This window comes from Polyodon spathula, chromosome 5, assembly GCF_017654505.1.
Source record: "Polyodon spathula isolate WHYD16114869_AA chromosome 5, ASM1765450v1, whole genome shotgun sequence".
In the NCBI taxonomy this organism is placed as follows: domain Eukaryota; kingdom Metazoa; phylum Chordata; class Actinopteri; order Acipenseriformes; family Polyodontidae; genus Polyodon; species Polyodon spathula.
The window spans coordinates 13,219,956-13,234,007 of NC_054538.1; the positions used below are offsets into that span (position 1 = coordinate 13,219,956).

Genomic DNA, 14,052 nt, shown 5'->3' on the forward strand with positions numbered 1-14,052 from the left:
CATTTGTCAACTGAGGCAGTTTGAAATTTCAGACGTAACATACATCTGGCGGCCATCTTGTTTTATAAAACATACCCATTTTGACATATTTGTATTCCATTGTTACTGGGACAATAACTACCATGTCTGGAGTCTGTTGGTGAAACGGTTTTCAAATAGCAGCAATTTGCTGTTAAGGGCGCGTTCTGAAACTTGTGCTTCGCAAACTTGATGCAGGTTTGGATGCTGATGATATATGCCAATTGTCAGATCAATCGTTTCACCGGTTCCCCAAGAAGATTTCGAAAGGTTTCTAAATAAACGCGTCAAACGGCCATTTTCATTTCTGCTCAACACAATTTTTTAAGTTGTATCGATACAGTATCAAGAAAGATGCTTATGACGTTTGGAGTTAGTCAAGTTGGAGAAGGAATCTATGAAAATAGTTTTTGTTGACTCAGAAATGTCTTCATCTAGACAATGTGGGGAAGCTATAAAAAAGGCTAACAAGATGCTCGGATACAAGATAAAAGTGTTGAATTTAAATCAAGGAAAGTAATGTTAAAACTGTACAATGCACTAGTAAGACCTCATCTTGAATATTGTGTGCAGTTCTGGTCACCTCGCTATAAAAAAGATATTGCTGCTCTAGAAAGAGTGCAAAGAAGAGCGACCAAAATTATTCTGGGCTTAAAAGACATGTCATATGCAGACAGGCTAAAAGAATTGAATCTGTTCAGTCTTGAACAAAGAAGACTACGTGGCGATTTAATTCAAGCATTCAAAATTCTAAAAGGTATTAACAGTGTCGACCCAAGGGACTTTTTCAGCCTGAAAAAAGAAACAAGGACCAGGGGTCACAAATGGAGATTAGACAAAGGGGCATTCAGAACAGAAAATAGGAGGCACTTTTTTACACAGAGAATTGTGAGGGTCTGGAATCAACTCCCCAGTAATGTTGTTGAAGCTGACACCCTGGGATCCTTCAAGAAGCTGCTTGATGAGATTCTGGGATCAATAAGCTACTAACAACCAAATGAGCAAGATGGGCCGAATGGCCTCCTCTCGTTTGTAAACTTTCTTATGTTCTTAAGTAAATCGTTTGTCAACTGACGCAGGTTTCAATTTCAAATGTAAACGTATAAGTGGCGGCCATCTTGTTTTATAAAATATCACCACTTTCACATATTTGTATCCCATTGTTACTGGGACGATAGCTACCAAGTTTGGAGTTTGTTGGACACACGGTTTTCAAACAGCAGCAGTTTGTTGTTAGGGGCGCGTTTCGATAAGATTTGTGGTAGCCATTTTCACATGAAAATTTATCACAGCAACTTCTGGTTCGCAAACTTGATGCGGTTTTGGATTCTGATGATATATGCCAAGTTTCAGATCAATCGCTTCACCGGTTCCCAAGAAGAAGATTTCAAAAGGTTTTATCGAAAAATGCGTCACGGCGCCAATTGCAAGAATGCAGCAGCAAAAGATTTTCAGCATCTGACAGCCAATGTATCCAGTTTGTTAACTGCCAAGTCAGAACCTGATCAGTCACATAGCTTCGAAGCAGCAGTCGTTTAAAGTTTTGGGAAGAAAAAAACAAAACAAAAACAAAAAAACAAACAAAAAAACTTTAACAACAACAATAGGCTTCCCAGCCTTTGGCTTGGAATCCTAAAAATAAAAAAAAAACAAATATAAATTGGATAGTGCTGACAAGTTGGTTGTATTCTGCTACCCACTAGCAAGACTGTCTGCCTCTAAAAAAGTCAGAACAGATCATTGCACAGTACAGAACAATTGGCATTTATACACCACTACACCCGCTCCTTTTTCTACATATTTAAAGTGCTACAGAATTTGATCTACTGCTTCTTGGACAGCACTATAAAGCAAGACACATAAATACTGCATGCTGTTTTTTGTACAAAATATGGTCTTTCATGTACCCTTTTTTAAAAGAGCCGCAGAGACTTTTGATGCCACATGTCACTGTTTCCTGCTGAGTATTCATTGGACAGAGTGAACAAAGACATACATAATAGAGGTTCTGTTACTTTAATTTGCATGACATCATTGTCAATTTTAGAAAATGATTTGAATGGTCTGTTCATATATCTCATTCTTCTTGTTGACCACATGTTGATTGCTAATGCTGGTTGTTTGAAACAGATTGTCTCCTCTACGGAATTACTAAGACTTAAGGAGGCTATAAAAATAGTGGAAATATGTTCAGTTACATTTCCTGTCATTACAAAATTCATATCTATGGTGTTATTTGTTGAATTGATAGGAAACAGCAATGAGAAAATGGATGCCGTCATCTATCATTCCATGCCAAATGTAGCAAATCTTTAAAAAATAAACCCACCTTGATTTTGTATTTGATTTCAAGTGGAATTTTAAACTGTAAAGATTCATGCTACTGGACAAAGATTTATGGTATGCATACAAATGAAGTTATATTGAATAGTTGGGAGTTCAGAGAAACAGATGTAACACTAACACAGCATGAACAGAAAATGGAGTAAAGCACCCTATGTCTAAAACTGGCACGTAAACAGTTCAATCCCAAATTTACAGGCGTTTAACCATTACAATCTGTTAGGGGGGAAAGGCAACTTTGGTCAATTCCAGGAAGTTAGTCATTTGTTTTTAATCTTTGCAATACACAACAGATATACAGCTCAAGCACAAAAGCAGAAGATAGTGTCGATTCCAATGAACTGACATCAGACTAACGACTCATCGCTGTGGCATTCTTGCTCAATATATGCACATAATGGAACTGCATTAGGGTTTGTTTTCACTCTGTGCAACAAGGAAGGTTTTGCTGTGGTCAGTTTAGTCATTTTCCCTAAACTGAATTCTTCTGTTTTTCAGAACAAATCGTGGAATTATCTGAGCTAACTGGTGGCACACATATACTGTTATAATTAACATGGAATTTACAGCCTTGACATTGTAATAAAGAATGCCAACATTTGCACATGATGCCTAAAGCTACGTGTCATTAAATATGCTAATGTTACTGCATCTGATTTTTAAATAAGTAAAATATAATACTAAGGAAAGTCAATGACTTTGTATTCCGTAGCTTTCCTTCAGCACTGCTCATACAGTATGTATTTTAATTACAGAAAATGAAGACTCAAAACAAAATGAGTGGCTGGGCTGTGAAAGCACAAAAAAACAACACAGTCTACATTTTGCAGACATGGAATATTCAAAACAACTACAGGCAATTATACTAGGAACATTTTAGACGCAATGACTGAGCGATCGGCATAGATAATTTTGTTTAAAAACAAACACTACATTAGCCTAGGGTTTCCTAGATGTTTAAATTTGTGTTTTCGATCACAGTTACAATTTCAATGGTCACTTAAACTTAGCCTTTTCCCATTATAGTACTGTTTAAAAAACTTTAGAACCATAACAACATGAGTATTGCATTACTGTGCTGTATCCTGGTGTTATTCACCAGATTAAGGCTGTAGATAGCAGGTGTACATATTTATTAAAACCTTTGAAAACTAATTTTCAGAGTTAGACATTTCCGACTTACGAACAACCTCCATTCCCAAACTGTTCCTAACGCTGAGGTTCTACTGCAACTACAAGTTACAGTATTGTTGGGCACATTCCCCTTGTGCCGTGTTTAAACTAAATATATTCATACATTGAAATTGTAGACCTGTCTATTACTAGAGTTTTCCATGGTTAAAACAGGAACCCCTTCCAAACACAGATGAAACAACACAGGTGCTGATTCCTTTGCAGCTGTAGGCAACGCAAATACAAAAAGAGCTCTGTTGTTTGTCAGTTTTAGATACTTCGTAAGGTATAAATAAAGTGTCAGTTTACTGCTATATTTAAAAACAACTTTGCGTTTTAAATTTCTGTGCAAGTACCTGCAGTTAACAACCTTCCACAAAACAAGCACATCTGTGTCTTCACCACTCAAAACTGACTACCTGTCTAAGAGTAATTGCAACTCAAACTGCTTTTGTTTTTTTGTTTTTTTTGGTGGCTACTCATATGCCACATTTACAACCCGTTTTATTAGCTGAGCTGGCAGATTAATTTTTGACTCCTCTACTCCACTTTTCTTCCCTGTTTGTTTGTCTGTTAATTACTTCCCTAATGTGTCAAACTCGCTTCCTTCTTAGGTTTGGATAATTTACATGATATTTTAAAAGTAATTCTGCCTGTTTACACTGTTTGGTTGTTATGAGATGCAAAATGATCTCAAAATTCTTCTCTAAAGTATTCACGGGAAAAAAAAAAAAAGACTCAGTGGAAATGGTGCCATTAGCCCAGAGTACTGCTGATTACCAAAACTGGCAACTCAGATACAAAGACAGTGTTTGGGATAATTGGGCAATTGATGTCCTGCTCCATGTTTGAAATTCCAAGATTCTTTTTTTTATTTATTAAGTGAACAGTTTGAGTAGGGTGAAATACGTAATACATTTTTCAATGGGCCAGGGAACACACTTTACTACTTTCCACTTAAAAAATAAATAAATCAAATCAATGGCAGCACTTGACTCACTCTGCAATCAATGCAGCACACATTTATTCATCATTTTTTTGTAATCTTTAGAGAACTTTTTGCCTGCTGTCATTTGTTTGTCTATCTATTTATCTATTTCCAGATTTTATCATGAATTCTATCCAGTTCTATCTTTCTAGTTAGTTGTTTACTGTATCTAAGTATAAATAAATATCAAAAATGACATCTACAGATAAACCAAAGGGATACCAAAATGCTTTAAGTAATCTTTAAATAATACAGTACAGCGCACATTAATCTTTAAATACAGTACAGTGCACATTAAATGTAAATAATGCAGCACAGTGCACATGAATAAAAATTCTGTACTGCATTTCCACTGGCTTAACATCAAACAAGACTATTGTCATTTCAGGCAAAAATTGCAAATTGAACGTGTACACTTTTCTAAAGCACCACTCTACTCATTCACACGTAAATAAGCAATTGCAGGCATATTATTAACATTTTAGTTCCAAGTCTTCATTAGGAGCCTAGGTAATGACTGCAGTAAGAGAGAGAAATGTTTTGAGATTTGCTCTAGGAATCTGTAGCATTCCTGCGCTAGATGAGCGCAAAGTGCTCTTTAGAGCATGAGGGACAATAGGGTCGGGTAGATAGGTTGGGGTCAGCTCATGCAATGATTTATACACCAGTAGAATAATTTTTCTAGGATACATATTAAAGCGCCCCATTACTTACACTATGTGCGCTAAGTCAAGAGGTTTTTCTGGCTGTTCAGGGAACATAGGATGAGAGGGTTCTCTGCTTGGAACACATCCAAGAGACTTGCTTATCGCATGGCTCAGCTTCTTTGCAGGTGATTTCTGTGAAAGAAATGAGAAGTAGGCATTGAAACTCAAGTTTTGTGACATTTATTGAAATTGGCAGCAAAATAAATTTAACAAAATATACTTAACTATTTTTTTTAAAAATGGAACAAAAATATCTATTTCTGAAATTAGAATAAAAATGACTCTTTGTGGGACCATGAGTAAGTTATTACACAGTTTCAATATTATTTCCTGCAGTTTTTATCAGCTTTTGCTCTCATTCATAAGAAAGTAGCGATCCTTCCCTTGACTTCTATTACATTTAAATGGGGAAGGCTGAATGTATATTGTTATTTGACACTGATAATATCTGCACTCATGCTAAATGTCTGTCCGTCCTTCACATTCCATATCTCGCAAATTACAAGTATCAAGTACTTAATGGAGATCATTGTCTCTCAGTTAGGAGGCCTCAAAATATTCCAGCAACAAGACTAAATCCTGGGTAACATCATCCAGATACTTGCAGGGACTTGCTGGGTTTGCGATGCTCGTACCCTCAGGACATCAACTCAAGTTTTGGTCTTACCGACAGCAGAGTATTGCTCGCCCGTCTGGTGCAACAGCCTGTACCCAATGTTTGTCGACACACAAACCAACGCTGCTCAGTGGTGCACTTCAATCTACCAGTACCCTCCAATCTACCAGTACCCTCCAATATCCTACCAATGAACATCAGGTAAGATGCTGCCACTCTCCGAGTACAATAAGATTATGTCATGTGGAATTAAGGAGTCGTCTAATCGTGACTGCAGTGAAGAGCAATCCATCACTCACAACACTGATCACTGCCCAATACACACCTTTGCAGGAGGTACAAATGCAATTCATCTAGTGACCAGATGCCATCGAATGGCTTCCCAAACTCAACATTCAGCTATAAACTTGGTCCGTTGCTTTTCAACTGTCATACGAAAGAAGATTGCCTTGGACGTAAACTAAATGATATGAAGGGATTGTGGTAATGCCATGTCATTCCCATGAAGGGATTGTGGTAATGCCATGTCAGTCCTATGAAGGGATTGTGGTAATGCCATGTCAATCCTATGAAGGGATTGTGGTAATGCCATGTCAATCCATGTCAATCCTTTGTTTGCCTATGCTCTCACTCGTACACCTGGAGTTCAGGCATAGGTACATTTTTCAGTTTGGTGTGAATGTGGTTCCTATTGAATTTCAAATAAATCTGTAAAGTAGAAACACATCTGTGTTTTTGCCTTTAGTTATATACTTGGTTCCTATCCTATTCCTTTGCAAGGAAATCAATTAATCTGGAGTAGGTCATAACTGCCTCGTTTCACACAGTGAAGATGTTGTGATAAAGTCAGCATGACACAGTGGTTGTTGATCCGAGTATATCAAATTCCAGTTTGGTCTGATTTTGTTAAAACACAAAAAAACAAAACAAAGAATGAAATACTATAAAATGTTAATACGGAAATCAAATATTAGAAACACGTCTTTGAAACCCATTCTTAAAAAAATAATAATTTTATAAAATGAAAGTATTATCAGTCAGGCTTTGTATTATTTATATAAAAATAAAAAAGTGAATAACTCCCTCTTCCTCAAGGCAAGAGAGTGCGTGGTGATGTGGTTTTAATGTAGTCTTTAGCCTTTAGGTCAGTCAGAGAAAACGTGTTATCTAAGCTTGACAACCTTGGTAATAGACAGATGGCTAGATTCGTTCTCTCCTGCAATCTAGCACTCATCTTTGTGAACATTTCTAGGGAGTAAATTGGCTGCCCTTTAAGGCTATTCACAAAACAAATTATATTGGCTTAAACTTATTTTTAGAAGTGAACTACTGCCCCCGACAGTATCTGTCTGATCGTTTGCCAGTCAACACTGTACCACTGTACCAGCACCCTGTGTTTGATAGGTTTTAACGTTATCGGTCCCATTCTTTAAATTGCCACATTATTATTTTATTTTAACATATCTTTTTATTCCATTTTTACAATAAACAAGTAACATCTCTGAAAGACTGTAGAGAAGATGCTGTGTGACTTACAAGAATATCTTACAAGGTTTTGCCGATATAAATGTCTTCTCATAGTTTACATTAAGACTGCATTTTTGTGATTAATTTGTATTTATTTTTAAAAGGTACAAAAACACCAAGAATACATATAGTAAATAATGTATATTAGAGGTGTATGCAAATACACATTAAAAAATAATAATAATAAAAAAATATGCAACCATACTGCACTTTGAAAGAAAACTTAGGGTAGTGAAGAAATCCCCCAGTGCTGCTGGATCAAAAATAATATTCTAATAGTTCTCGAAGGGAGATGAAATGTGGAGGGGATGGGAGGTGGTAGAGCTTGGTTTATCCTGGCGAGAAGGGAAGAGCACTGTGTCTAAAATTATTACCTATAGCAAAGCCCAACTCTCAAAGGGAATGCAGCATTTGAACATGATTCGTCAGACTTGAAGATTAAAGTATGTGATGCCAGCACACTGTGTTTCTACAGTGCAGCGCTACAATCCTGCAGTGTCTATGGGTTCAGCGTCCTCTTTACTAAGGTTGATATATGATCTCAAAAGTAGGTCAGTTTGTATAGATAGTGTATGTTTTTATTTTTTATGGAATGTTTCATGCAGGGCTCCAATCCTCATGTCAATTAAAATGCAGCACATCTAGGAATGCTGTTAAGCAAGTGCTTTAGTTCAAGGAAGTTGTTGAAAAGAAGCCTGTTTTTCCAAGACATGCTGGACAAGAACCTTGCTTCAAGGTCAAGCAAGAGTCTCATCTTCTTGGCAGAAAAAATAATTAGTGCTGCTCCCTCAGGAGCTTTGGCTCATGACAACAGAATAACGAACATTTACTTCAACATATTAGAAGAACTGGAAGCTTATCCATAGCATATGTGTATTTAAAAAAGAAAAAAAAAAAGGTGTTTGTCCTGTTAATTACCGTCATGCAGCCACAACGCTACAGTTTAAAACATTTCATTTTTCAGATACAATCAGTCCAGTTGTATTTGATGAGGTGCTAAATTAACATTTTCGAACCGTTCCTGTATCCATTATTCTGTTTAATGAGCCTCATAATTTGCCCAGTCACGTCCAAACTTACAAACTTAACAGGCAGAAGACCCTGAAAAATAGATTTTAAAACAGTCAGTCGTATTAATAGATGGATGCAGTGATTGGGTTACTACTTTATCTGTAAAGTGTGAATTACCTGAAAGGCCCTGAGCAGTCAGGTAAATGTAAAAGTCAAACAACCTCAGTATCGTACCACCCAAAGAATTTGGGCTTCCTTAAGTTGAAAAAAAAAAAATACATTCATTAACTACAGTAAAGCCAAGACAATCATCCAGTACTTTAAGATAAGAAGCAGTCAACTACACAGTTAGTGTCAGTACTATTGAAATAGCAGACTCAAATTAGAATGTGTTTTTAAAAAATACATGTGTCTTGGTACTACTTTCTGTTATATTGCATGTGCCCACAAAAATGTACACCGTCCGTTTTATACCATATAAGCCAATGCTGTATACCACCAGCATAATTTTAAATGTTTAAAAAAAAAGGCAAAAACCTTTTTTATTTTCTGCTTTGCCATCTGAGCTACAGAGCTTAATGACGATGACATACAGTAGTTGTCTACAAAGTTCAAAAGAGGAACACACAATGAAACCAACAAACTTCTATCAGACTATGAAAGAAAATAGCTGTGATTACAGTAACTTACAGTAATATCATACCCAAGAAGATTAAAATAAAAGTATACTGTATAAAATAACAATTAATTTGGGTATGCTTAAAACGTTTTTGTTACCCCCAAAACCTTTTTCATTTACAACATTCAACCAGTGAGGGGCAAAATATATTCTGATATGCTGCTATGGCAATATTTGCTACTAAATTCTTTGAACGGGACCCTTTTAATTTGTACTACCTACCTGGGAAGCGTGCATCTCTGGTAGCCTTTTTTTGTCTTTGGCCATTATGTATTTAATACAGCTTTTTAATGCTACTTTATTACGCGGCTTTGTAAAACATGATACATATCCCATCCTTCTATGCTACGATATGTTTGTGCTGCCAGGAAATACCATTTTTTTTTTTTTTTTTTTTCTGCTGTTAAGCCCCTTATCAAGACTACTGAGTAAGAGGTTACTGTTGTTTTGTAGAAATGATAATGCTGGTACAGTACTCTGTTTGTGACATGCACGCATGGGTTTATGGGAATAATACTTTGTTTTAACAAATACATATACACTAAAGTTACCCACCAAGGAGTACCAACAGATTCTAAGTCCACTTTCATTATTTCAACCTCAAATCAGAGTACTGAAAACACAATGTACAGGATTTGGAAGTTTGTACTGCCATCTGGTGAGCAATTCTGGACCCTGCAATTGTTATCGTATTTATAAAGCTGTTGTATGTTTCTGAAAAGGTCTGCCTTCACTCGTCATTCCATATGAATAATAATAAATAGAATGTCTTCTTATTTAAAGGCTACTACTTCATCATCTATTTTTTTAAATCTGGGGATTGGTTTTGCATTAATCTGAGAAGCCCTGGATTTCTCACTTCAACTAGAGAGGAAAAACAAATCAAGAAAAATCCACCAAAATCCAATGCTGTTAGATCACGTTAAATTATGCGACAATAAAATGTACAGTATACAGCTGTGTTCTCTGACAATAGTATAAACTATACAGAAGCCTGTAAATAATAAATATGATGTATTAGTTATGATTAGGTGATATGACAAGGGTCTATAAGATGGGAATTATGACAGAAAGTGACAGTCAAAAATGTATATTTACTATTGAAGTTGTTTCACCTTGTAACAACCAAAGCGTATATTTGCAGAAATTAACTATGCCACATCCCTATTTGTACAGAATCCTACATAGTATCGGCTTAGCAATATATACTACTTTTCCGCCAATTTTTCACGTGAGCACCATATTTAAACAACTCCTGTCTTAATTATGTTGTTTAGCATTACAAGATACGATAATATATTTTAGAAAAGGGATTCGTTTTAAATGTAGGAAAAATTACCTTTAAATTTGGAAAACTGCACAATATGCCTTTATAGGATTCAAAACACACAACCTGATAGGAGTTCTTTCTTCTAATACCTTTTTAACCAATTACAACACAGAACAACTGATTGCAAGAAATCTGTTACATGTACAAACTAAGCGTTCCCATTTAATTCTTGTGATAGGGAGACCATGTCGCTGGTTCCTGGGAGTGCATGTGTGCCTTTAGGGAAACAGCTGGGATGCACAACAGGAGACGTGTTGCTAAGCAACTAATTGAGCACTGGGTTCACCCGGCGCTGAGATGATCGTGAGGGTCGGGAAAGCTGCACTGAGCTCAAAAAGTATCTGCACTACAGCTTGAGGCTACTGCACAGCCATAGCCATACAGACGGGCGCTGAGAGAAGATTGCTGTGTTTTGTTTATTGTGCTGCACACTCTTATCAACATGGGAACTGAAGCTATAGAGCCTGCACTAACCCCAGGAGCATCTACCCCTGCACATGACCACAACCCAGGGCAGTGTCCACTACCCAGGATGAACTACTATGGAACCCTTCCACTGCAAGATGGTGCTCATGAAGGAAATGCCCAGCCGAGGCCGTGTGAAGAGGCAGGAGTCGCCATGAGAAGGCTGTGACTCCGGGAGCCCAGGGTTAGGTTAGTTTAGGGGACGTTGATCCCAAATAGTGTATAGAGAGGGTTAATGTACAGCAGTGGGGAGTTTCTTTTAGTGGGACTAACGCTCGCCTTGTGCAGCAAACTTTTATTTTGAGCTTTTTTTGTTTTCTTTATTAAATGTGACACTAGGGCTACCATTGCTGGTACCCTAGTGTGACACCGCATCCTCATTTCAGCACTTGTGTTTATTAAATCTGCACGCCTGTGCGTCGTGTCAACAGCCAATACTCTGTGTCTGCCTCAGTATTGTTCAGTAATGACCCACGTGTGTAACAACCCCCCACCCCCCCATTTTACAATTCTCCAGAATTATTTTAACCAAATCTCTTCAACGCATTATTTCAATCACTGTTATTGAACCTTATATGTAGCCCACAATACAGCAGAGATGTCTGTAGAGGTATATGTAGGAACGTAATATACTTTTTTTTTTTCACGTACTACGCATGAACACTAATGACTGACCGACACCAGGGTTTCTGTGCGCATGCCAGTTTATGAGATAGTGAACTCAGCTACGCACAAGCAATGGCAGAAAAAAGTGCAAGAGAAGTTTTGAACATTTTAAGACCAATGGACAGAAAAACATTTTGCAATTAAGAAGGAGGGCAAACCTCTCTGGTCTTATGTACAAACAGTCCATTTGAGTCATAGAAGACTACATTGTTAAACACTACTACAAAACAGAACATGCACCATATGATCAAAATGTGGGCGAGCAGAGGTGGGAGGACAGTCTTTACAAGGAACTAACATCGCAGCAATAATTTTTTCTAAAATAATGACATCATTTTAAGTTTAAGATACAATTGATTATTGAAGAGGCGGTGGGTACAGCACGGTTTATTTGCGATAACAAAACCCAAGCTAGAGACAACTTACCTGACTGGAAATGTGGAATAACCATTGCCTCACACTAATCGATTGTAGATTAAAGTAGTCTGAAAAACACACTTTTTAGTCCACCCTACATACTGTGTTAATGATTTAATTTGACAATTTATTGAATTTACTGTTACTGTAATTGTAAATTATAAATAAAATATGTATTTATTACCATTTGCTCTCCTGTAATGGAAATCATGAAGACCTGGATACGTCCAGTGATTGCTGTGAATAGTGCAGCAGACAACAAGGGAAAGACCTAGGGACAGCATGGAGAGACACCAAGCAGGAGGAAGTAGACCCCACTGGGGCTGGCAAGGGTTAGCTACCCTTGTCGGCAGTATCCAGCTCTGTGTTTTCAAAAGTAAACAGGATGCTGGAGACACTCGCCCAAGGCTTCTAAGAAATTCCCCCTAGAGTCCAGGTTTGTGTCTGCGGCTGGAGCAAGGCGACAACGGTCAGGGGTTTGAAGATTCATCAAGGGAGAATGAGATCCAGTGACAGGAACCAAACTACAGTTCGCAGGATATCACTACCCCTGTCAAAGACATGAGGAGGACTTGCATGGATACAACTAGTGATGAACCTTTAACAAAGTAAGGAGGGACTCAATCGGTTATAAAGGGTCACAAAAGATAACCTTGCAACATTGCGCAGGTCTGAGCGCCTACAGAAACGCTACAAAAAGATGGAGCGTGCGAGAACTAACTTTTATAAAGATCCATTCAAATTTGTAAAGAAAGTATCAACCAGTGAGAAAAATGGCACATTAAAATCATCCAAGTTTGAGCTGGAGAGATATTTGGAGGAAACACATACAGATTCAAAAAGGCAGGAGCCTATGTCAATTCCTGCAGACATCCCACCTATCAATCTACCAGAATACCAAATGGAGGACTGTGCACCTAAGTGGAAAGAAGTAGATCAAACTGAAAAAAGCAAGTGTGTCACCATCTTTAGGGCCTAATGGAGTTCCATACAGAGTACACAAGAGCGCTTCTGGAGTTATACGAATCCTGTGGAAACTGATGAAAGTGGAAGGAAGCCATTACTCAAGAAAGCCCACTTTGAATCCCACTTGAAGTATACAAAAAAAAAAAAAAACACTCAGGAGATTCTGTAGCCATATGGCAAAGTTTGTGGTCTGACGAAACTAAAATGGAACTTTTTGGCTTAAATGCAAAGCGTTATGTTTAGTGCAAACCCAACACAGCGCATCACCCAAAGAACACCATCCCTACTGTGAAGCATGGTGGCGGCAGCATCATGTTATGGGGATGTTTCTCATCGGCAGGAACTGGGGCACTTGTCAGGATAGAAGGGAAAATGAAAGTACAGAGAAGTCCTTGTGGAAAACCTGCTGCCCTCTGCAAGAAAGCTGAAACTCAGACGGAAGTTCACCTTTCAGCATGAGAACGACCCAAAGCACACAGCCAAAGCTACATTGGAGTGGCTAAGGAACAAAAAGGTAAATGTGAGTGGCCCAGTCAGAACCCCGACCTAAATCCAATCGAAAATTTGTGGCATGACTAAGATTGCTGTCCATCAACGCTCCCGAAGGAACCTGACACAGCAGGAACAGTTCTGTAAAGAAGAATGGTCAAATATTGCCAAATCTAGGTGTGCAAAGTTTGCAGATACATATCCCAACAGACTCACAGCTGTAATTGCTGCCAAAGGTGCTTCCCACCAATATAAAGTCACGGGGGTGGAGACTTATATAATTATGATCTTTCAGTTTTTCATTTTTAATATATAATTTTTTTCTCAATAAAGACTTTTTCCCCTTTAAATGTGGAGTGTGGTGTGTAGATAAGTGGAAAAAAAAATGCATGAAACTCTGAGGCACTGACACAACTAAATGTGAAAGAAGTTCAAGGGGGTGTAGACTTTCTATTGGCACTGTGTGTGTGTGTGTATATACACACACACACACACACATGCATTTATGTATTAAATTGACTTAAATCAACAATAGTAATACAGTTTGATAATTTATTGAATTGAGCGTTATTGTTGTCACTGGCAACAGGAACAAATGGTAATGCCTTCAGTTAATGTTTTTACAAGTTACTGACAGAGGGACTAAATACTAAGAAA

General features: G+C 37.6%; 1 protein-coding gene across 7 annotated transcripts in view; it reads right to left on the reverse strand.

The window, feature by feature from the left end:
- LOC121315582 (dystrobrevin beta) overlaps positions 1-14,052 on the reverse strand; it is a 128,992-nt gene that overhangs the window by 67,447 nt on the left and 47,493 nt on the right. For all 7 annotated transcript variants that reach the window (XM_041249804.1, XM_041249806.1, XM_041249805.1 and 4 more), the window contains one exon: positions 5,237-5,361. In XM_041249804.1, the coding sequence (XP_041105738.1) occupies positions 5,237-5,361 (125 nt within the window). The remainder of the gene's footprint in view (positions 1-5,236; positions 5,362-14,052) is intronic.